General features: G+C 44.3%; 1 protein-coding gene across 2 annotated transcripts; it reads right to left on the reverse strand.

Annotated features, from left to right (window-relative positions):
- Positions 1-2410: 2410 nt before the first annotated feature.
- Positions 2411-12910, reverse strand: ZIC3 (Zic family member 3). 2 transcript variants are annotated; one of them, XM_036305746.1, is made up of 3 exons: positions 11851-12910; positions 10600-10763; positions 2411-2584 (listed from the first exon to the last, which is right to left on the reverse strand). In XM_036305746.1, the coding sequence occupies exons 1-3, from the start codon at positions 12908-12910 to the stop codon at positions 2435-2437; spliced, it is 1374 nt and encodes a 457-aa protein (XP_036161639.1). In that variant the 3' UTR covers positions 2411-2434. The 2 variants fall into 2 exon arrangements, with proteins under 2 accessions (XP_036161639.1, XP_036161638.1); XM_036305745.1 differs by lacking the exon at positions 2411-2584 and adding an exon at positions 9142-9776.
- Positions 12911-24923: the final 12013 nt, after the last annotated feature.

Below are 24923 nucleotides of genomic sequence, written 5' to 3' on the forward strand. Positions count from 1 at the left end.
CCATGCCTGTGCGTTGAGCATCTGTCCCCTGGTGGTCAGCGCACGTTATAGCTACCAGTGGAACAGTTGAATGGTCAAAAGGTCACTTAGGCTTTTATATATTTAGAAAATAATCAGGGTATCCTTTTAAAACATAATAAAAATAAAAGTATGGTTATAAAGCAATAAGACTGTTAGCTGTTGTTTGTTCTGGTTTTATCTTAAGTAAGGCAATCACTTAGGGAGTCCATAAATTTATTCTAAAGATGCTGACATTGGTAAAAACATTTCAGACTTCTATTTGGGAATGGCTTTCAGAACTAGCTTCCAAGCCTCACAAGAAAATCAGTCTCATTACTCTATGGTCTCACCCGCTTAATGCTAACATAAATTTAGTAGTGGGAAACTGAATAATTTAAGATATCATAAAATTTAATCTTTTTGTTAAATGCAGATGCCAATTTTCATGTTGTAAAATTGTCATCTAATTTGAATACAAGAATAAGTCTGTTGACTAAAGTAAAAGTTTTATCCAAATAAAGGTAAACTATTAAAGTACTGTTTACAGATCAGATTGTTAAATACACAACTTATTTTTATCTAATAATACGTGTATTCAATAGAAGATAATGAACATGCATTTAATAACATTTTAATTTTATGTTTAAATATTCATATCTAGTGATTATGCTTATGAAATACTGTATTTCTTATATGCCCTTAAGTCTCCATACATTTTCTGAAAACTGCATTAATTTGCACCCCAGTATAAATCACTATATGTTTTTAGTAAAATATTCCATAACATTAAAATTAAGAAACTTCCCCAAAGCAGCAAAACAAAAGCTACCTACAAGAAAAAAAGAAGGGAATTAACATTTGACTCTGTGCCAGGCTCTTTGTGGACATTTTCTTGCTTATTCTTAGAATAAACCTAGGAGATATTATTATCATGGTGCAGCTGACCCATACAGAAATTTGTAATTTACATTTTCAAGGATCTTTAAAAATAATCCTTTTACAATACTACACTGTCTGTTTGAAAGAACAGTTTTCTGTTTTATTTTTTGTTTTGTTTTGTTTTTACTTCTTTTTCTTATAAACAAAAAATTCTACCAACATCGTTATGGGGGATACAGAAGTGTAAAGTTTTAGGGAGCTAAGAATCAAAGATTCACAATCTTTCTTACTGGCCTGTACTCCTACTCTCAAAATAAATTAACATAAAAAATCAGAAGGAGATGAGTAGTTTTTCCTTTACTTAAAAATTACAGTATCATCAGCCTACTTAGCAGAAATTTCAATAAAACTGGATCAAAAGAATCAATCGCAATATACTCTATCAGGCTGCAATTTTATAACTCATCATGGCATAATCATGTCAAATAAATACAATGATGGCCACTCACAGATTAGATTAGATTACAGATGTTAAATTTAAAATGAGAAATCAAGTATCTAGTGTTCCAAGAATTTCTCTCTGAAGTATCTTCATCTTGTCTAACATTACAGTTAATTAATAACAACTTGTGTTTTAATAACACCTATATTCCATGATTTTATGAGTGTTCTAATCAATGGTTGAAAGTTGTCTGCCCCACGAATCACTTTGAGGCTTCTGAATAATGTACATTCAATGTGCTATGCTGCAATGTCTTTCCTCTCCAGAGGCCTTCCTTTCTCCTTTGAGGTAATCTTCATCTTTGTCTTTCCCTCTCTTTCTCACCCAAATAGTGGTGTTCAAATGTTCTTTTTCCTCTCCAAACTCTTTCCTCCAGTTATTCCTTCTAATCACCCTAATCAATCCTTGACTCTGAATTCTTCCCCTGAACTCCTTTGCACCTGGTTGAGTCCCTCCAGGAAAATAGAGCTCAAAAAGTTGATTGGGATTTGATGAGTGGGTTATCCCCCACCCCAAGTTTATTGCTCAGTGGAAGTCCAGTTATATTATAAGAAATGTGAATAAAATATAAATTGTTGTCATTCAACAGATTAATCAAGGTTATTTAGGAGCTATAATTGTCACTATAATAAAACAATAATCACAAAAATAATTTAAATGTTTTATTTAGGTCAAACAACAGTTGTAGGGATCCTGAGTATTGCTTTTTGAACACAAACATATGAAATTAATAAAACAAGGATTCATATTGCTAGTTTTAAACATGTGTGGAGTGCAAATTATTTGAAAGAGAATTTCAACAAGGTCAACACAGTGCACGATATAATACATACTGGGTAATGAAACAGACCAGTCTTCACCTCCATTGTCCAATTCATAATACAGGGTGGGGGCTTTTTTGCTTTTCATTTCACAAATGATTGCTCAACACAGACTGAATATACCAAAAGAAGAAAATAGTCTTTTTGTATCTAAGGAAGAAGCTACTACTCTTAAAATTATCACTTCAAGGTAACAGACAATCAAATTGATGTGGTTTTCTTTGAAACCTCATCAGTAAATCATTTCTTGCACAGTAGGTTCGGCATTAACCCTGCATTTAGCATAGGTAGTGTTATGGAGGGCTGGCTGCTGCATACCAACATCAGTATCAAGTTCTTCATCAGGAATTAGAGACTGTCCCGGATACCAAGCAGGACAACACTGGCAAAAGAACAAAAAGTGAACTGCAGATAGCTCAAAACAGGCTACATTTACTCTTAAAAATTTTAATAAAATGTTACTGGATGTTGTTTCAAATGGTAGTTTATAATAAAACATGATGGAACCTGCTATTTTTAACACTTTATATTTCAAATGGTCTTTCATAGGCTGGGTTTTAATAAAACACATTAGATAACATGTACATTCTATTAAGGATCAAATATCATAAACTTGCCATCTGGTGAAGGTTATTTTTATAGTTGCTGTAAAGCTCACATTCATCAGATTTGTAAACAGGTTGAACTACCATCACAAAATTGTTTGCTTTGGTAAATGATTTTTAAAGAATGATATTTCTTTAGTTTTAACAAATTTTTTAAAAAACATGAATTTCTCTAATCTTATCCAAAGAAGTTTTGCTCTTATGTTAAGTTACTATTAGTTCAAATGCTCTGCACTCCCTCATTTAAATGCTTTCCACAAAATAAGTGTTTTTCAAGCTGTAAACTTTAATAGTTATTATAGAAACCAAACCTCAGTGGGAAAGGCAGTGCCCTTTGGCGTCATCATTCAACTATGATTTCTACCAACTTATCATTCATCCAGTTTTGCAGAAATTCCATTCACTTAACTCCTCTAAAAATTGACCAGACTTTTATCATATCAAATGATCCGAAGAACACCACAGGAATCCAGGGGAGACAGTTCACCAGTGCATCTTTAGCTAGATTTTAATTTTTTTATTGGTGAAAGAGAGAGAGAGAGATGCATGAATCTGTTATGACCTATTCATGTACTTACTGGTTGCTTCTTCTTTGTGTCATGATAGGAGATGGGACCCAAAACCTTGGTGTTTCAGGAAGATGCTCTAACCAACTGAGCTACCTGTCCAGGGCTTAGCTTGATTTTAAAGTCAAATTAAGAAACAATCTGGCTTTTTTAGTTCTTAAAGAGACAAACTGCCTAACCATTAGCTAAAGCTTTTTCAAGTGAATGAACTTTTCACTTTTCACACTATTTGTACCAAGAGTTTTTTAACCAGGAAAAATCTCAAAACTCAGGGTTCAAACTACAGCATGGAAAAATAAAGTATACAGCAAGCACCATCTACTTCCTTTGATCTCAAGATGTCAGTACCATGGTCCATTGAGGGAGTGGAGGGGAGTGGCTGAACCCAGAAAGGAAAGTTTACCCAAGGGGGGAAAAGGGGAAAGATCTATTTGATGGCAATTTCAAAACAAGTTTTCAAACTGTCTGCAGCACCCTTGACGTGAAGGAATCACACATAAGAAAAGGGAAGAAAATACTACAGCGCATGCTTATTTTAATTGCCCATGGGTTTCCAGTAAAGTATGGCAACTTAAATGCATATTCTGAATTCTTGCTCCAAAGCCTTATTCTTTGTGCACTGAAAAGGAGGAAAGACAACCCCATCAATTGTTCTCTGGAGATAAAGGCACTGTTTTGTAGATTTTCCCCAGATCTGGGCCAGCATTACTAATGACCTGCCCACCCACCTGGGGTCCTCTCCAAAGTGCCCTACAGGAACTGCCCCACACCTTCAGAAGCCCAAATGCTTGACAGGAATCAGCCCCAAGAAGGTTGACTTTTCGTGTAGCTGTTGGCCTTCAAGAACACCCAACCTGAAAGAATTCGTGCTTATTTTCCTAGAGGAGCCAGAGGGTTGATACCTACAATTTTTAATCCTATATTTTAGTGAATCTGCAGCATTTTTCTGCGGAGTAAAGACAAGCTCAAGATCCCAGAGCAATCAGAAAGGTTCTTTCACACTTCGCATTAAGGCAGTTAGTTAAGCAAAGTTGAATGAAAGTTTCGGGATTGTGGCCTTTTTATTTTTCTTGTTAAGACCACCAGCTGTTAGAGCACACACAAGAGCTTCAACAGTTCCATTTTTCATAGGCTCACGTTTAAATGAGATATGCAGAAAACAGAGTTTTGGCAAAGGTGCCTATGTGATCCGTTCATGGGCCTCTCCATTGTCCTAGAAGAGAACATAGTGTCTGTCCAGTCATTGACATTTTTAAGGGCTGGAAGGTGCTGTGGAATCTCTCCCTTTGCACTATAACTCAAAATAGTATGCCCTCCCCCATGGGGGTCCGGAGGTTTTAAGTCGGGACTGGAGGGTGGGACGAGCTCTGGAAGGTTTCACATCTAAGTCCCCCTGGGAAACCCAACCCCCAGAAGACTAGCAACTTCTACCTCCCAGAATGCCCTGGAAGAACTTATTTGCTTCTGTTTTTTAACAATTTTGCGTTTGACCGCCACGACCCACATCCTCCCGAGAGGCCTCAGAGCTGTGAAATAACAAGGGAGTTTAAACCAAAGACAGTTTTTCAGCCCGCAGTCTGAGCTTTGCTGCGCTCCGCGGGGGTTCGCATAAGGCTGCCACGTTCACGACTCGACAGCCGCCCCAAAACCAATCCCCCTTTTCCCACACGCCTATCTTCTTTTCCCTCCTGGCTCAGTGGAGGCTGCGTCGCTGCAAAGGCGCTTTCAACTCTGGCCCCCACCACCTCCCAGCAAAATCCGACCCGACGGCTTTGGAGTGTGCGCCTGCGCGGGAAGAGGGCCCGAGAGTGGGGAGGGGGTGGCGGGCCCCCAGCCGGGGCTAGAAAAGGCTGCAGCGACGGGAAGCGGGGGAGGGGTCGGGCCCGGGCTGAGCCTCCTCTTTCCTCCCAGCAGGTCCCGGCTCCGGCCCTGGCTGAGCTCACATGTGTGCGCTAAAAACTCACTTCAAAGTCTGTCCCCCCCCCCCCCCCCCCCCGCGCACAGGGACAGCCCTTCGTGCGGGCCTCTACACCCCTTCCAATCCATAGCACTGCTAAGAGATTGGAAGGTCGAGGGAGAGTACATTCGTTTAAGAGCAGTTTTCGGGTGTACAAGTACCTCCCTCCCTCGCCTCCTCCCAGCCCCACCTTAAGAAAACGAATGGATCACAAAGTTTGTGGCCAACGCTACGCAGTGGCCTTCGGAGCTCACCATTGTTTGGGCTCGTATTGACCCCAGGTCCGGATTAGGCAGCGACTGATTCCTGCTTTACAGCCCCGTCAGCCTAATGAGGCCGGGAGGCGATGGGGCGCGAAGCGTCCTCGAAGCCGGGGCGACCGCCGGCTTAAGGCCGCCAAGCGCCCTGTAGGTGGAGGTCAAAGGGTCAGCGGGCCAAGACCGCAAAGAGAATTGACCAGAGGAAATGAGGTCCTCCCCCCCACCCCCTCGGAGCTTTGGCTGGGACTTGCAAGAACTTGGTCTGGATAGGGAACCTGGGTGCTCCGACTTCCAGAACGCTTGGTCTCATCGCGGGGCAAATCCCGACTAGAGACTTGAGCCTTCAGAGTCAGACATCCCGAGAGAAAACCATCCAAGCTGCCAAGCAGAGAACCGCTCTTCAGGGTATGGACACGCCGGTGGCGATTCTTTGAGAAACTTAAGTGGAAAGAGGCCCTTGGACTTTTTTTCGTATGTTTGAGGGGAGGGTATTGGGGGGAGGAGAGGGAGCCAGGGGATAAGAAGACAGCAGGCAGCGAGAAGGGGGGAGGGGCAAGGAATCCTGAACACAACTTTCCTGGAAGGCTTAGTGAGCAGAGGCTGTCCCCGCTGGCTCTCAAACCCTGGAACTTGCTAAGACTGCCTACCTCGCTTAGCCTGGATCCTGATCTTTAACCTTCCAAACTGAATAAAGGCCAATTTTCTGTCTACGTGGAAACATACACTTCCCCCTTCCCGGTCCAACAGTGGAAATCTTAAGCTAAACCACCCATTTTTGAAGGTAATGGATTTTTAACAAAGATCTTACCAGAGCAAGAATGAAAATAGTGGTATATAATAATTAGAGGCCAAATGACATTCATGTTTTCCAGCTGAGCCATTTTTAGGGTTGCAAGGTTTTGTTTGTTGGGGGGGGGGGGGGGAGGTGCTTATTCTTTAAAGATATTTCCTGAAAATTCAAGAGTATAAATGTGCATGCCCAAAGTCAAATTATAGGAAGAAAATCTGAAAAGTTTTCTACTTTTCATTGTAAAAATTGACAAGAGCAAAGGACATAGACTATGATAAATATGATGCTACATCCAAATTAGAGGAAATTGTGTATAGGGGTAAAACTTTCACATTATCTTAATATTGGTTATCATCATTGTTAATTGTCATTTTTTTTCCTCTTAGGACACAATGCTTTATTGTAAAGTTTTTGGTAAAATGGTTTCAAGCTTACTCAGGAAAGATAAAACTCTTATTTTTGTCTTCTAAAGATATATTTAATATTCGTAAGGGGGGAGAAGAAGCTAGTTTCTGAGAGAATCTTGCATCGAACCCATCACTCTACTCCCATTTAAGATTAGGTTTAAGTTTGGGTGAGGGTAGAAAAGGAATTCATGAAGAAAACAGTGAACTGTTAAAGTTCACTGAATATTTCAGAAGAAAAACACTATTTAGACTTCAGTTTGAATATGTTTTCAGCCAATCTTATGAGTATACACTTCCTGAAAATTTACTGAGCATTTAACACTCTTTGGTTTGGAGTGAAAGAAAAATCCTGAAATAGGAATTTGATCCAGTACCCTCAATGTCAAGGTCAAGACTGGAATGTCTGGGGTAGGAGTTGTATGGTATACTGACCAGGTTATCTGCTCATCATTTGTGATGTCATCCCAATCTCTGTTCATGGCATTCAGGCCTTTGCCTTCTCTACTGGTGGAGGAAAGTGCAAAAAAAAAAAAAAAAAAAAAAAAACCCTTCTCCACAAACAAAAAAATCATACCCAAAGCAATTTGCAATTAGAAGCTATGAATAATTAACTGTCTGTTGATAAACATCAATAGATAACTTAAAATAGACTGCTTCAACTGTATCCAGGGAGTCAAAATTTCTTTTAATCATCAGTTCTGAGCATTTCAATTTAAGGTTAATTTATTTAAACATTTAAAAATTCAGGCACCAAATACAAAAATGTTATAACATAAATAAGATGTGCCAAGACTTTATTTCTTTAAAAATAACAATAAACAAAATTCTAGAATTCAAAATGATTATGTATAATACCAAATTGACTGCCACCAAAAAACCTAGATCATTGCCCCTTCAAGAGAAGGAGGGTACTTAAGCCTATTCATTACATTTCTAAATTCTTTACAATTCGTTATCTCCACCATTCTATTTACTGATTTGCAAGCTGGTTATTCATGCAGAGATTGGGCTCTCAATATTAAACAGCCCCCTAAGTTAGTTAAAGAAGTCTTAATTCTCTACCCACTCCAACCCCCCCAAATAGTAAGCAGTTTGTTTTTCATATGACTGTAAAAACTGTTTGTCCAAATGAGTTGCTTCACTAAAGATTGAATGGATTGTTAATATTTTATTACAAAGCAAACAACCATTTTTCATTGTTATTGATTTTAATGGAAACAATGTTCTTAACATCTTTGCCTACAAACCATGAACTTTAAAAATACACATTTTGCAAATGAATTTTCTTTTCATAGTATAATTTCAGAACTGCTGCAGTTATTATACCACTATAAAAAGGTTATGAATAATTGTGAAAATTATGAATTGAACTATATACAGTAAACCAAATCAGACTTTGCCTTCCCAAATTTTAAATGGACTATGGTTTATTTTTTAAGAAGCACTTTAACCTTAAGTAAGCAGGCTCAACTGGCCTTACTCATCACCACTGTTTCAGACATGCTTACTTTTGAAAATATATAGATAGCTCGGTAGATGTGATAGGCAGATTAGGTAAGTCATAGATACAAACATATATAGGTATATGGGTAATCTCTCGATAGAATAGAAGGACATGCATCCTGCTGAGATGTTCATTTTTATGTAAGGTAATAAAAAAGTAAGGGACATAAAACTCATTAGGTTACCTCATGTTTATATATGTAGGGCAGGGATGATTAAATCCAGCTTCTCAGTCTTTGAAGTACAAGATTGAGATGTCATGGCCACTAACTGAATTGATCAGTAATACTTGATTTGCATGCCGAAAATTGGGGACAAGCACATTTAAACTCGCAGTTAAAGAACCATCTGAGCTAGAGATAAAGAAAGGAGGATCTTACCAGATGGAAAATGACACTGTAAATAATCCATACCACAGTAGAAAAATAATATAACAATTAAAAAAGGGATCTGAGTTATAAATACCAACAGACAAGATTCATTTGCTCACATCTCCTCTTTTTAGGAGGCTGTTACAAAACAAGAGAAAGGAGTCAGTGGTTCAAAAATTGTAAATTTTGTTCTTTCAAAACAATAAAATTTAATGCTAAAGCAGTTATAATCAAAAGCTGTACAGAATTTGTTAGAAAACACTTATCCATAAATATTGTTCAGTTCCCGGCACTTGTAGCAATAATTAAATTACAACGATAAATATGGCATCAATGGGTATGTATTTACAAAAAAAAAGTTATTACAAAAGGCAACTGTATACTAAATGTCACAATCTGTGTAGAGTAACATCACATCCTCATCCTGAAAAAACACTGACCAACAGTTTTGACCCCATTAGACAAAAATACATTCACAAGAGTAATGCTTTGAGAAAAAGTTCAAGACATAACAGGACTTTGGCACGGTTTAAGACTGTGAGAGTTTAAACAATCACCACTAAGGTGAAGAATCAGCTTAACATCACCACCACCAAGCCTTCTATAACTTCCTCTCAAAAAAACAAGACAAGTGTTAAAATGAACTGAAGGAGTTTAGGGATGGGGTATGCAGACAGCATGAGAAAGGGGAGAAAAAGCAGTGAAAATATTTTTTTTTTCATCTTTCAAATGCCAAAACATGTTTCCTAATCCTGAGAAAGGGCATGCCTACTTTTGGATCTTACCCAGAAACCTTCCTAGACAATTACAATGAACAAGATGTAGCCCTATATATGGCCTCTTGCCTTAAAACTCCAGTTCCATTTGATTGGTCTCAGTTTTCTTTTTAAAATACATTTGGTCCATTTTATGGTTAACAGGGTTTGTGTTTGTCCTCAGACGTACCATTCGTTAAAATTGGGAGGAAGTCCAGGGTTGTGGCTGGTGCTAGTTTGAACTGCAGAAGGGGGTTTAGTGGTATCTTTACTGTTTGCAGAAGCTATAGCGGGTGGAGTGGAAGATTCATAGCCTGAACTGGCAGCAGGGGAGGAATCTGACCCTTGAGATTCATGAACCTAAAATTAACATGTATATATTATAATGAATATAATTCCAACCGGCATTGTGCAAGTATATACAAGACCAGAATTCAAGCACAGTACGAGCAAGACTTCCCAGTGTCCCACTTAAAAGAGAAACGCTGCTGATTTTGTTGGCTTGATTTTAATTTCAATGTCTAGAAACCCCGGGGTTGTTCACCAACACTTTTATTCCTAATATTGGCATGTGGAAAAGGGACAAAGCGCTGTATTATTCATACTCCTTCAAAGGTGCTTTCTCCGCGGATGGAGTGGGATAAGCACTTGGTCTTTGGGGCCACATAAAATACTCCGGGCCCAGATTTCACCAAGCCCAGTTTGGCTTGGGAAAGCAGGTACAGAGAAAGGTGGCACAGGCGCCCTAGGCGCTGCAAGGTCTCAGACAACTTCATAGAAATCAGACCTCGCTTCTGGGCACTATTGTTTTATGGAAAGCGGGAAAGCCAATGAACCACCCACCCCCGGGTTCGGCGCCGGCACTCTAGTTTCCCACTGCGGGCTGAGCCGGGAAGAGGCGACCGCCGCAACCTCAAGCCCTGGCGAGCTCGTTTAGAGCTTCCCAGTAAACAACTGATTGTCGCCCCCCCCCCCCACGCTGTCCCCCCGCTCCCTCCTCCTCCCCACAGTGCTCTCCCCCGCCCCCTCCAGGTTCCTAAAAATGGGTTCAAGGTGTCACCGCTGGAGCAAATGGGATTTAACGTGGAGGATACAGGGTTGGCATCGCGGGCGCTTCCATTCCGCGGCCGGGTATCGGGCCTAGTGTTTATAAACCACCGACCGCTAATAAAGAGGTAATTACCTTCATGTGCTTTCGCAGGGAGCTAGGGTGCGTGTAGGACTTGTCGCACACTTTGCAGATATAGGGCTTGTCCGAGGTGTGCACGTGCATGTGCTTCTTGCGGTCGCTGCTGTTGGCAAAGCGCCTGTCACATCCTTCAAATTCACATTTGAAAGGTTTCTCACCTGCAAAAGGTAAAAATGCAAAGGGGGAAAATATGGTCAGGGCCTGGAGCTTCCTGGAGCGGAGCAGCGGGATACGGAGCGCCCCGCGATCTTCCAGGAGAGGGAGCGGCTGTAGCATCTCTTTTCCCTGGAGAAAAACGGAGAGTGCTGGTTAAGCCTACTGATTTGGGAGTGGTGCGCGGGGTGGGGCAGGGCTGGCCCAGAACTTGCGGATCCCTTTGTTCTCTCTCAGGATAAGAAATCACCAGGCTCCTCCAAAGTTTCCCCCTAAGTTGTGGTTCCACCCTACCCAGCCCAGGGTTCCCAACGCGCAGCCACATTCTGCCACTGCCTAGTGGATGTAACCAATCTTAGGCGGCACAATGAACCGGGACGTACAATCCCATTTAGTTCCTTCTTTGTACCTGTTAATTTGCCTTTTTCAAATGCAGCGATTTTGCTAAACTCAGTATTAGAAAGCTTGGTTCGTCGTACTTAACGTTCAAAAAGAAAACTATATAAATCCAGGGACTCCAGACAGTTTACAAGATGTTCTGAGCAAGCCACGAAACTGATGCCTTTTCTACGTTAGCTTTCCTCCCGTAGGACTGAATTGAACCTGGAACTCCAAATAAAAATAGTTTGACAAAAGTATCAGTCATTTAATTAGGAGATGTGCCAATCACGGGTAAAAAAGAGCGGAAGTAACCGAAAGTTAGCTTTCATTAGCATTTCTATGGTTGCTTTTCCCAAATGTGTGCAGAAAGCTAAATCGCTTGTAAGCAATAGGCTCTCAACACATTCGTAGTCCCTTCCTAGTAACCCAGAAAGGGAGACAAAAAGAGGCGGCGCCAGTTTGTCCCTGGACGCGAGAAGGTTCCAATTAGTTCCAAAGACCAGAGTCGTCTGCCCGGGAAGTTAGAAGTAGGCAAAAGCGCCGCAGGGCGTGAAAGGCGGGCGAGAGATGGAGGGACACTGACAATCCTTCCTTTCCCAAAGACCTTGGAGGGGCGCCGCCCCTCTATTTGGCCATCACCCCTATCGCTGTACATCGGCTCCATGGCACAGTGTAGCGATGAATCCCGCGTCCGCCTCCCTTTATCCTTACCTGTGTGGGTCCTCTTGTGGATCTTGAGGTTCTCGGAGCGGGCAAAGATTTTTCCGCAGCCTGGGAAGGGGCATGGGAAGGGTTTCTCGCCCGTGTGCACTCGAATGTGGTTGACCAGTTTGTACTTCGCCTTGAAGGACTTGCCCTCGCGGGGACACTCCTCCCAGTAGCAGACGTGGTTGTTCTGCTCTGGGCCCCCCACATGCTCCATGGTGACATGTGTCACCAGCTCGTGCATGGTGCTGAAGGTCCGGTCGCAGCTCTTCTTGGGCCGGTTTAGCTGAGCTTCGTCGACCCACTTGCACGACAGCTCCTGCTTGATGGGCTGCCGCATATAACGGAAGAAGGCGCCAGGCCCGTGGTGGGCTGCCACGTTCACGCCCATGTTCATGTTCATGGGGCTGTAGTTAGGGAACTGCGCGCCGGCAGTGTAGGGGTCCGTGCGTGGGCTGGCTACCGTGCGGTACGGGTCCGCACGGCCAAACAGCTCCCCTCGCAGCCCTAGGTGGACCTGGTTGTTGTCCATGTGCCCGGTAGGCGACGGGTGCCCGGTGGTCTGCTCATGCAGCCCAGGGAAGAGCAGGTAACTTGATGGTTCGGGAATGCCAGCTGGAGCGTGCAGACCGCTAGCGGAACCAGCGAAGAGCGCGTGCTGCCCGCCACCCGAGGCTGCCTCGCCGAGCCCGGAGCTGCGCTGGCGGAACAGAAAGTCACGCGTGGAATTGAAGGCGGCGGAGGCGGCACCGCCATAGCCGGGCACCTGGCTGGTGTGGTGATGGTGGTGGTGGTGGTGGTGGTGGTGATGGCCCAGGGCGTTGGCGTAACCCGAACCCTGTGGCATGAATGCAGAACTCTGGCCAGAAGATAGATCGTGAGCCGCGGCGGGGCTCAGCTTGAAGGCAGCAGCAGCGGCTGCGGCGGCCGCGTGGGGAGAGTCCCCGAAGGGGCTCAGCCCCATGCCCGCCGGCTCGCGGTTGGGCATCTCGTGGTGGCGCGGCGCGCCGAAGCTGCCCACTCCCAGCCCGGGGAACTGTGGGCCTCCGTCCAGGAGCATCGTCATGGGTGGGGGGCGTTCTGGGCACTGGCGATCCGGCTGCAATGAGCGACGGTGCGGGTAAAGGAGATCCCCGAAGTTCTGTAGTCGGAGAGGGGTGGCGGCAGTTGGACACAGCCGGGAGACCCCCAAGGCAGTACCAGGGGCTGCAACTTTCCGTCGCTGCGAGTCTCCTGCAGAAGGATAGGAGGAAGGGAAGTAGTAGAAAGAGCTGGAGTGGGGAGGAGGGGAGAGGGGAAGTGAGGAGAAAGATTCTGGGACTAGATCTGGTTTAACAAACTAACTGGCGCGCACAAAGAAAAATAAGCAAAATAACAAGTGGAGGGCGGAGTTTTCTAATCCTGTCCCAGGCACCCCTCCTCTCCCAGAGAGCACAACCGAGGGGCCAGGAGGCTCCCTCCACACGGGCCTCCGGGCTGGGCTGCGCTAAATAGCAGAGCCAGCTCACAGCCAGCGGGCAGGAGGCAGGTTCGGTCCGCACTGCTGGCTGCGCGAGTCCCAGCCTCTTCGCCTCCAGAGTAATGTCCTTGGACTGATAAAGTCAATCACTCACTCCTTTCACATAAACCAAGCGGGAGGCCGTGAGGCGCGCGCCAATGGGGAACCAGCTAGCGCCCGGTCACCTGACCCCCGGCCCTGCAGTCCATTGGCCGCCGCCACACTGATTGGCAGCGCAGAGTTTGGAACATGGCAGCCTCCTCCAAGCGACCGCCTCTGATTGGGCCATGGCCGGGCGGTTGGCAGGTGAGGTGGCTGCGGCCGGGCGCCCGCGAGTGGGCTTGGCCAGGCTTGCGCTGCTGTAGGGAACTGGAACCAGGCTCCAGCCAACTACCGGCGGGGCGGAGCCAGGCCTCTCCTCCTCTTCACTCCGTCCTGAAGCGTGCAAGCACCCCTCTCGCGCGCAGTACCCGCTTTGACCAAATGAACTCTTTGCCCCTCGAGGATTGTTCCTCCGTCGGAGCTGTGCCTCACCACCCCGAGATTGTTCCTCCTCATAGGCCGCAGGGCGCCTATCCCGAGGCGCGCGCAGCAGTTCCACGCTCAAGGCCCACTAGCTGCTCCCTCCCCACACACCACTATGGGCTTTGAAGGTCTCTAGAGAGACTCCGGAATGAGGCTGGCCAGCTCGTCATCTGTGCGCTGAGCTGCTGCTGCCTGTTCGATACCCAAACAAGGAGAAACGATTACAATTACTACTGATTCTCTTCCCTCTGAACCCAGCGTTGAGTCTTTAGTTTGTGCGTAATGGCCATATTTGCGGCTTCCCCCCCACCTTCCCCCACAACACACCAGACAAATACGGCAAACACATATAACACAAACACACGCACACAGCCGGAAACATGCACGAAACACAGTAAACACTAACACACCACAGTAAACACACACACAACTAAACAGTAAGCACACAACCCAGTAAAACAACAAACTACACACAACAAATACACGCATTTAACACAGCAAATGCACACACAAATGTTAAATATGCACAGAATACATTTAGCCGATGTACACAAAACATGTACACAAGAAAGAAAATACACACATTGCAAAGTCATTGCAGTTCTCAAACCACAGGACTAATTAGCTTCGAATTCTCAACATTTTCAAGAGCAAAAGTTGGGGGCCAGAATGAAGACTGTGAGGTAAAATTTTACCCCCTCGGAACAGCTAAGAGTTTGCTCTCTTTTACTTCTACCCGGAGCAGCAAGTGGACTTCTTACCCCTTAAGAATTTACTTTCCAGGATTGTGTGTGGGATCACTACCCCCTCCTGTCTGGTGCAAGGTCTTTCTGGACATAATGACCAGTTCAGACAAGGCTATAAATCCACTCTTTTTTTTTTTTTTTTTTTTTTTTTTTTTGTCTGGCAGGGCATTTGCAAAGAATGCAGGAGAGTGAGAGTGGAAAGAAAAGGCCGAGAAAACGATGGCTGTGATTGTCACATCCCTAACAGGGCCAAGCCCCAAAGTCTGAACCTTGAGGCTGCCTCACAGCCTGGCCGCCATCTCTCTGTAGGAAACAACATCTGATCAAGTTCAGAGGCGCTTAGAGAGACTGCCTCAAGCCGCGCTTTATAAACTGCAGCCTTTCACTTCCTGCCCCCCAATCCGCCTGGCCTGGCCAACACTTCACCTTTTTTAGCCCGTTTGCTGGGGGAGACCTTGCTGGTTGCACACGTACCATAGTCACCCCTTCTCATCAAACTCGCCCCAGTTCTCCCTCTACATCCAGAGCTCTCTCCTTAGGTTGGAAGGTGAGTTCACTGCTAACTGAAATTATTACGTTTACTGAGAATTGGCGCTCAGGAGAGGGTTTCTTTGGGTGGGGAGAGGGAGGGGGGGTTCACATAACAAATACGCTTAAATCATGCAAATGAATTCCCTGGAGGCAGTTTTACAAAAAGGGAGAGTTGCTTTTCTTTCTTTTTCTCCTTTCTTTTCACTTCCCCCTTTATATTCTCCCTTCCTTTACTTTCCTTCACCTCCCATCTACCCCCGTGAATGGTGGGACAGTGGTTGGCTTGAAAAAGTATGAATTTCCTCACAGTGTCAATCCTGAGGAGAGCGTTTCTCAAGGCTTGGGGCAGGGAGGCGGTAGCTGTCGAGTCCTAGCTGGCCCAAGGGTTTCCGGGGAGCCCTGCCTGGTATCCCGAGAATCAGGGGCCTTGCGCATTTTGGGAGTCAGGGCGGGCAGTCAGGCGAGGAAAGAGGGGGATGAGAAAAGAGGGTGGCCCACGGAGCCCAACTTGCTCCTTTGTGGGGAGGGGTCCCGAGCGCTGTGCAGGGGGATGTTGCCGCCGCAGACCTACCGGGTGCCCAGTGTCCGTTTTGATATGGCCACATTCCGATAATTAATTGCCTCCAACACGTGCTCTGTAGTCACTGGAACAAAAAAGGCATAATTCAATTAGATCATCAACCAAGAAGTGGGGAGGGGAGATGCTTGTTAAGGGGCCGATCTGAGGCAGTTCAGCCAGCCCAAAACCCCGGGCGGGGAGCCCTTCCAGGGGCAGCCCGACCCAGCCAGAGGGTGCTACCCTGAGGGGGTGTCATCGCTCCGTGGGTCGCAGCGACCCCAGATGCCCCTAAAAGGACGAGTCGGGTGGCTTTGTGAACAGTAAGGCAGAGGCAGGCCATTTGGAATTCTATTTCGGTTGGTTTGGGTGGAGATTTCCTTTTGGGGGAGGGAGAACCCTGACCCTTGAAACAGGATAGAAAGCGAAATATCTCCAGAAACAGCAAGTTATCACATGTGAAAACAAAGCAGCTGCCGGCAAACCACTCCCGTGAGTCAAGAATAACAATGGGAAGTTTTCCTGATTACCTGCAGCCCCCACCCGTTACTCGATTTTCGGAGGACACCCTAGGAACAACTTCAGGGAACAGGGGGCTTTAGGGAGCTGAATCTGAGAGCAGATTGGTGCCTGAAAGAGGAGAGCACAGAAAAGTTTTTTCCTGCACACAAGCTGGAGCAAGGCAGAAGAGCGCTCCAGTTTCTTCGTTTCTCAGGTGGGGAAAAGACTCACTGGGCTGGGCTGGGCAGAGCTGGGCAGCTTGAACCCAGGGGCCCTGGTTCTTATTTTATGCTATAACCACGCTCTCTTGGCAGTGTTGGCATACTGGGGTTTACATGTGTATTAGGCGGGGTAAATTAACCAATAAATCTGTTTTATGCGTCCCTCAGTTGTATGTGGTCTGGTCTAAATATCCACGTCTGTATGGATAGGAAATAGAATGGGATCTTTCCCTCACAGTGAGTTCAAACAGTAAATAGGAAAAAAAGAGATTTATTTTCATGCTCAAATCTGAAGCAATAAATAAAATCAGAGAAACTGAACGCTGCCAAATAAGCAAAGCTTTTCAGCCCGAATTTTGAGATTCATCTTGGAGAAGCCGGAGGGAAGCAGAACTTCCAAAGCGGCAGGAGGGACGGTTTCTCTGTACAATCCAGTACCCCACTCTGCATCACTTTTCTCTTCACTCCAGCCTCCGAAAAACTAAAACACATTCAGCACGTTGTGTTATCATGCAGGATTTCTTTCTAAACACATTTTCTGTGGCGGACATGAAATTATCCTAAATCGGAGACCTGGCAATTTTCTTTAAGTCCAAGGGAAACACTGCGGTCTTTTCTTCTGTTTTGTATTTAGAAAAGACTTGCAATCTAACACTTGCAACATTTTAAAGACCCTTTAAACCCAGCAAGCGGATTTCCGCTCTGCCAATGCTTCCTGATTTATTTCAATAAATGAATCTTTGAATCCAGGGAGGGAATTATTCCAAGACATTGAATTTGGTGCCCCTGCCTCCTCTTAGGGTAGCACAAAGTGTTTCTCGTTGAAACAGGTCCTTGAAACTCACCATTATTGCCATTTTTTAAAAATGATAAACCACACTTTCTATATATAAATCCCCACCCTCTCTTCAGAGTCACAGATCCTTTTTAAAAGAAAAACTGCAAATCGCATTTAAAAATGAAATGGGAAGAAAACTGGGAAAGGAATGCGTTTTTAACTCCTCTTTATTTTTATGCTAAGACAAAGCTCTTAATTGGTTTCAGGGGCTGAGCTGAACTCTCTCTGGAGCTCAGGGACCTTGGGACACTCACCAACCGCTCATTTGGGCTCTAGGCTTTATCTACTACATCAGAGTTTTCACCGTAATCCTACCATTTGACAAATATTTTATAAGTTCTAAATACCTTTAAAATTCAATATAGAATAAACAAATATATATTGTTAATCAACTTTTTTTTAAAAGTCTGTTTGGGAGGGCTCAATCGGGGAAAAAAGGAGACGTGTAATACTTTAAATAATTTTTCAAAAAGTCTGTTTTGCCTTTGTCCTCTGCAGTCCAAGGCATATTGCTGCCCAATGTATATGAAGTAAATAAGGTTAAATCTGGAGAAGAAAGGCAGGGGGTTGAACTAGAGTTACCAGAATCAAGTTTGGGATTATGAAGAGAGACCTGGAAACACAGGAAATTGAGTGAAACCCTAGGAGGTGGACAGAGCTCAGTAGCTAGCCAAGTCTGGGTGCCAGGCTCATGGTGATGTGTGGTCCTGTCCAGCCAGGTCCTGCTACTAGTGAGTACCTTTACTACTTTGGGAGTGCCTAGATGTTAGCCTCCAGGGTCTAAAGAATACTAGCAGTGGCTCTGGGCACCAGAAGTCACAATGGAAGAGGGCTTCCCTTTCCTCTTGGGACCAGAAACCCTTTAGGTGGAGATTGCCCAGGCAAGGAGAGAGGAAGATCCAGGTAGAGAAAGAAATATGCAATCATGCATTCGATTTGTGTATAAGTTCTTCCCCAGTGACCCGAATAGATGGGGTAAGGAGAATGTATTTGGGGTGTGAAGCTTGCCTAGCATTCTGTATCACACATTTACCCAGGACCCCAAGTTCCATCAAGCTGCAAAATGCTCCATTAATTCTAAAATGTAAATTACTTCATCTCCAAAACAATTGGAGAGAAACATTTGACACTCCTGAGGTACTTGCTCATTTAATTCTCTGCCCTGAGACAGGATCTTGCTCCCCAAATTATCTCTTGACCACATAATGGTTCCTGGCAGTGACTCTTATCTTTGCTGCCTAGGTTTGGGACTCCTTCCAGCCATTTGTTGTCAAGCTCCATTTCCCTGGTTTGGGCCTATTCCACCATTCCCTCTTCTTCCTCCCTTCCTCTCTGGGGCAGAGACTACATTACCTGAATTCTCTTTTGTCCAAACTGAGAATGAGAATTCCACCTAAAATATGCCGTCCCCAGCTCTTTCAACTCCCAAGGAACATTTTGTAATTTGTTTTTGCCTTTGGTTTGGAGTCACTCATTTAGTTTTTTCCTAGTTAAGGGATGGGAAGGAAGGTCATTCATATTAAAACAAAGCATGTATGCCTCCTTTTCCCCCTTTTTCTTTCCTCTACTCTACCCAAACAATTCAGAATGGAGGTGAATTAGAGTAACCTCTAGTTTGAATGTGCTTTGACAATATCAAGCCAAATCTGGCACATAGCCCATTATATATGTATGACTCCAGGAGCCAAGAATGTGTATGTGTTTTAATCTTTAAAGGGTTAGAAGTAGAAAAAGAAGGAAGAGAAGGAAGGGGTGGGGGGAGTTTATGCTACAGAGATTTAATGTGTCCCACAAAGCCTAAAATATTTTCTATTTGACCCTTTACAGAAAAAGTTTGTCAACCTCTTGACTAGGATTGGACTGCAGCCTTAGCAGAGGCTAGGCATTCTTAACTGGTGGGCTTTATCCACCATCACTCTCCTATTTTTCAAGCTTCATTATGTATGACAATTTTTTTCAGTCTCACTACTCAATTATTTCTGAGGATAACTTTGGCTTTGAAGAAAGGCAAAAAGTAAAGAATCAAGGGAGGATGAAGATGTGGGAGAAAGAAGGGACAAGGAGAGAAAAGAAAAGGAGTTGTGAATATCTCAATCTGTGACTAGGAGACCTCTGACCCTGAAAGTGGTTTTATTGTCTTTCTTCTTTGGCTACAGATACATAGTTTATTGACCCTTTCTGCATAACCGAGACCTGAGGGACACTTCCAGGGCCAAACCAAGTAAGGCATTTGAGTCCAGGCTAAGGAGGATGGGCAGCCTGCCTCCAGGAAGCCCAAGGGAAGTGACCACAATTCTCCAGGCCCAAGAGTGGACTCTTCCCCAATTCAACTGCTTCTCTTCAGTGAGGGCCTACAGTTCACCCATCTCCTCATTCGCTCCCAGAAACACTCCTCTTCCTTTTTCCCACAGATAAATGCCATCAGCCATTATATTTGGACAAGGGTTTTAGGATCCCTACCTAAATGCCCCTCCTTTAAACTATAAGAGTAGGTTAATATAAAGATCCCAGTGTGTTCCCATCAACCCACTTGGCCAGCTACTGCCTTTGCTTATCCTTTAGGTCTGCCTCCCACTCTTTCCTCCAGAACTCTGGCCCTATCAGGAATTTCTCTTTAAGGTTATATTTCCCCCTGCCTTCAATCCTTTGCCCCTCAGATTGAGCTTTGGTAGATTACACTTCACCTAGGGTTTTCCACAAGTGCCATTTATGGAAAACCAGCTTGGGGACCAGGTCACACAAGCAAGCCCAAGAAAAGAAGGCAAGCCCAAGAAAGGTCTGGGTGACATTCCTGTTCCAGTTCAGTGAGGGTGCCATTTCTTTTCAAGAGAGCTAGGAGCCATCTTGGTGAAAATATTGTGGAGGACATGAATTTAAAGGGAGCCCCCTCCTGGCACAGCCTACAGAAATCTTCAGCTCTTGGAAGGCAGTAGAACTCAGGAATTATCACCTTTTGGTGTTGTCCCACCTCCTAGGGTCCTGCCTCTCCCTCAGAACAGGCCCTTAACCTCTTGAAGGAAGCTTTACCAACTACAAGGTCTGGTATACTGGAGACGTTGAGGACCCATTCAGTGGGAACCTTGAAGTCCAACACATTGCAGGTTGAAGTCCAGTGTATTAATCTTTTGCCACCCCATCAAAACCAGAGGTTGGGGTCTTCCCTGTGTATCCTTTCCTAATTTGTTCAGCGTTTGTGCATCCAAGGACACCTTCCCTTCCTCCCATAGTCCAAGTTCCACACTGCAAATCTGGCCCCTAAACTTCTGTGTTTTGCCCTCTCTCCCCTTGTCTCTCATTTAACAGACAGTCCTTCAAGTATCAAAGTGCCTGATTTGAGCAAGAACACCCTAGATGGGCCCTTGAGGACAGGCAACAGGAGTTCTTGAAGCCTGTGGTCTCTGCTCAGCCCTGTTTTTCTCTTGACCTCAACACACAGGCTTCAGTCAATTCCAGCTATGCAGAAGCCCCTCTGCAGGCATCCAAGGCTAAAGGTCAAGTTTCCCTTAGGACCCAAGGGCCTCTTGAAGCACATCTTATCAGGAAACATGTTTTTCCCCTCCTGTTTCCCCACCCCATCACAAAGTCCTCAATAGAGGTTCTTATCTATTTGCCTATTAAATGAAGGGGAAAAAAACAAAACCTAGAATATCCTTTCCCCACTGCTTCAGTATTAGGCCAAACCTACCTAATTTCAATGGCCTTAAGAACACTCCAGAAGACCCCTCTACTCCCATAACCTAGACACCCCTTTTCCACTTTACAAAAAGCTCACAATTTTTTTTTATCTCTTACCGTTCCCTCCTTCTTCCTGAAGTAGCCTTTAGTCTCTAAGTATTTATGAAGCCAAGGTAGCCTCCACTGCCATCTCAGGGGTTTATATACCCCTTAATCACTGACATTGTTACCCATTTGTCTGTCCTCCTGAGTCTGCAAAACACCCCGTAGAAGTGGAGGGGGACCCTTTTCATTTATGCACATTTAAAAGCTCTAAATTCAGCCTGCTCATTTTTATTTGTGGTTCTCAATTAGATAATTAAATTGTAATGTCTAATTTTCTTTTTCAGATGTCACACTTCAAATTTGGGAGATTTGCCTATCTTCTCCCCTAGAAGCAAGAGAGTTTCCAACCCTGGGAACCCTGGCTCCAAATTGGAATCTCCTGAAAAATCTTTGAAATACTCAGGTGCCAAGACCTACCCCAGAGCTTCTGACTCACTTGGTCTAGGAAGGGGTGCCGTATTACTATTTTTAAAAGCTCTTCAGGTGATTTTAATAAGGGAATTGCTAACCTAGAATAGGTCAACATCTGGAGCCCCTGTACTCCCACTCTGCAGTCTTTCCAGGCTTACATTATTAGCCCTGGCATCACTACCCAAGCCTAAGATACACCAACTTGGTATGCTCTGAGATTAAACTCTGGGTCCTGCCCTAGCCAGTTTGGCTCAGTGGATATAGTTGTCAGCCTGCAGACTGAAAGGTCCCGGGTTCAATTCAGGTCAAGGGCACATGCCCAGGTTGCGGGCTTGATCCCCAGTAGAGGGCATGCAGAAGGCAGCGGATCAATGATTATCTCTCCTCATTGATGTTTCTATCTCTCTCTCTCTCCCTCCCTCTCTGAAATCAATAAAAATATATTTTAAAAAAAACCTTTGGGTTCCCACTCCAGACTGCTATCCTTATCTGTTCCCTTTGCCCACTAGTTGTTCACAAGAAGGAAAACTTCACCTTCAACTCCTGCCTTCTCTGCATTCTATGCCTTTGCCATGTCCTGGTCTGAGATGGAAGAAACCAAGAGTTTCTGGTCAATAAATGCTTTGTTCCTGGGCCTTGTCCCATTTGTTTTTATTTCAACTAAAAAGATGCACATTTGCTCTTATAGAACAAAATTTCCACTGGACAATAGTGAGGGATGGAGCCACCTGAAGGAAAAGGCTGTTCCAACACCACTTATCTCCATCTTACTCAGTCTAGTCTTGATCTCCTTCAAGAAAAAAAGTGAGAAAGGAATGAAAATGGGAAGGCATTTCCTCTCACTTGGAATTGCCTCCTAGGAATAGGTTTTTTGCTGCTTCCCTCCCACCCTAGGTGGACTCCCAGGACTGGTGAGGGGGGACCTTATACCTCTCAGGTTCTGGTTAGTTACAAGGAACAGAGCTGTCCAGAGATCATACAATTTGGTTCAGGCTCCAGAGACATCTCTCTGAATTTGTGGAAGGCAGAAAGAGATGGGGGCAAAATGAACCTGCAGAGTGATTTGAAACTTAACCTGTTTTTTCTTAGCAAAGCATTTTTTATTTATAAGACCAATACATTAGCTGATTTCCTCTATTCAAAACATAATTATAGTTTGCCTGATACATTCAAGACACTGTTAGGTATTGTGGAGGAGATATGAGTAAATAATACCATGACTGAGTCATGCACATAACCTACAAACATATTAACACTGGTAAAACAAATGCTATGATTTGAAGAGTTAGAATAAATCTTTCATGAATATTATATTGATTACTTGAATGTTTGGGGTAACGATCAGAGCTTCTTTATCATTTTTCAAAACATGACGCTTGGTTATGTCTTTTATAATCCAGATATGTTACCAGAGTTTACTGGGATAAATACCCAAATGAAACTTTTACAGAAGAGTTTATCTTTTCATGGTCAAGAAATAAACCAACTTGAGTTCATTATTTTCCTAATCTGGGAAGTGGCTTCTTCCACCTTATTCTTCTTTTGTCCTCTTCTGCATTGTATAGTCTTTCAGATCAAGGACTCCATTTAATATTGCTTATATTCTCACCCTTTAAAACATTTTTAAAGATCACTAGGTAACAATTTGAGGCTTATTATTCTTCTTAATTTCACAATTCCATATCTCCCTAAATATACATACACAGAGAAGGCTAGCTATGGGAGAGTGATTTATATGAGCTTCATTTCTTGAGCTATGTTGTCATTCTGTAGCTGTGGTAGTTTAAAAATCATTATTTTGAGTGTAATGCTCAGAAAACTTGGGAGGCAAACTGTTCCAGAAGCTGGCTTGGCACTACTCTACCAGTCATCATATATTATTTAATTTTGTTGATTGTTTTTATAATGTAGGTCTACCACAAATAATTTAATGAAAGACAAAGAGACTTTAAAGGAAAGTAAAATGGAGAAAACATATTGTGCTTATACTCTGTCATATTAATTTTTTGAAATCTGATTTCTAGAAACATATTAAATGAATTATTTTGGTTATTATATGATAATCTTTGCAGTTGTTTTAAAAATTCCACCCAACATATATGCTGCTTATGTGTACTATTACATGGAGACTGTGTACACAATTTTAAAAGAAGTCCTATTAATAAAGAGCATAAATTTCATACATTTACACAAATTCCAATATTTTAACTTCAATACTTAAAAATATTTGGTGGGAGTAGTAATGGATCTTCTCCTTTCCCCAAGAGAGGCAACACTGCAAACCTCTTTGCCTAATAAAACAGGCTGCACAGATATTCGCAGCTCAGCCTGCTTTCTGTCTCATCTCCTTGAATGGAAAGATGTCAGAAGGACGTTTTCCTCTTAGCAGAAGATAGAAAGGAGGCATCCCAGTCATGTGGGGGCTACCCTCATCTCCATCCTCCCACCAGGCTGAAACTCTTGATTTTCATTCCTGATTTCAGTAGAAGGAACAAATTTGGACAGGATGGGGAAGTCTTAGGGCCAGTCCATCAATTTTGTGGATTGTGTTCTGGGGTTTGTCTAGAAAGCCAAATCTGTACCGTGTGTGTGTGTGTGTGTGTGTGTGTGTGTGTGTGTGTGTGTGTAAACTAGGCCTTGCTTACACCACATCCTACCATTATTTCTCCCTAGCCTTCCTTGAGGCGCCACTTATGACAGCGCCTGAGGAGCCCGCGCTTTCAGTGAGCGGATGCTGGCGAAGTCTCTTCCTGTTGGTTAGGAATCAGAGGGTCCTTATTTTGGGGCCCAGGGAGGGAGAAGTAGCGGAAGTCGAAACCGAAAGCCAGTGAGTGGACGGAGACTCCAGAGCTCATCTGGTGCCTATCGTTCCCCGGCCCCAACCTACAGACCAGAGAGGGCCTGGGGAGCAGGAACCTGGGCTGCTAGCAGAGGCCCCGCGCAGGGGCGGGTGGAGATGGGCGGGGGTGGGGGGTGGGGAGGGACTTGAAGCCCCGGGGGTGGGGGAGGGGATTGAAGGTTGGCGCCTAGCCGAGCTACTCCGACAGCCTCAGTTATATTCGGTTCCCTGGAGGGAGAAACCTCCTCCCCTTCTTCTCCTCTTCTTCCCCTCCCTCTTCTCTGCCTCCTTGAGACGCTGGCGTCCCGTCGTTTCCCGAAACACCAAAGCCTCAGCCTGCTGATTATGGCCCAGAGAACACGGAGGCCTGCAGCTCCGCTTTAGGGTCGGGCAGACCTTCCGTTTCCCCTAAAGGGAACCAAGAAGCGCAGCGTCTCGCCTCCCTTCTTGGCCCGCCGCTGCTCAAGAGGGGCTGTTTAATTAAAGAGGAACCTGCAATGTATACCTCAGATAAAAGCAACTCGCAGAATAAACTAATTAAAACATTGTGTTTGCAACACATTTTATTCCCCCCCCTTTTTTTTAATCTTTGCTGTGTTTTAAAGAAATGTCATCGCACCATAAAGCAAGCCG

Source organism: Myotis myotis, unplaced genomic scaffold (assembly GCF_014108235.1).
Source record: "Myotis myotis isolate mMyoMyo1 unplaced genomic scaffold, mMyoMyo1.p scaffold_m19_p_4, whole genome shotgun sequence".
Lineage (NCBI taxonomy): Eukaryota > Metazoa > Chordata > Mammalia > Chiroptera > Vespertilionidae > Myotis > Myotis myotis.

What these genes read in the sequence shown, in the direction of transcription:
- ZIC3 (XM_036305745.1), bottom strand. Translation starts at nt 12,910, where the DNA reads ATGACGATGCTCCTGGACGGAGGCCCACAGTTCCCCGGGCTGGGAGTG. An exon ending in CCACAAGAGGACCCACACAG is followed by an intron (nt 10,764 to 11,850) that starts GTAAGGATAAAG and finishes TACCTTTTGCAG; the next exon opens with GTGAGAAACCTTTCAAATGT. An exon ending in CCCTGCGAAAGCACATGAAG is followed by an intron (nt 9,777 to 10,599) that starts GTAATTACCTCT and finishes TGTTAATTTTAG; the next exon opens with GTTCATGAATCTCAAGGGTC.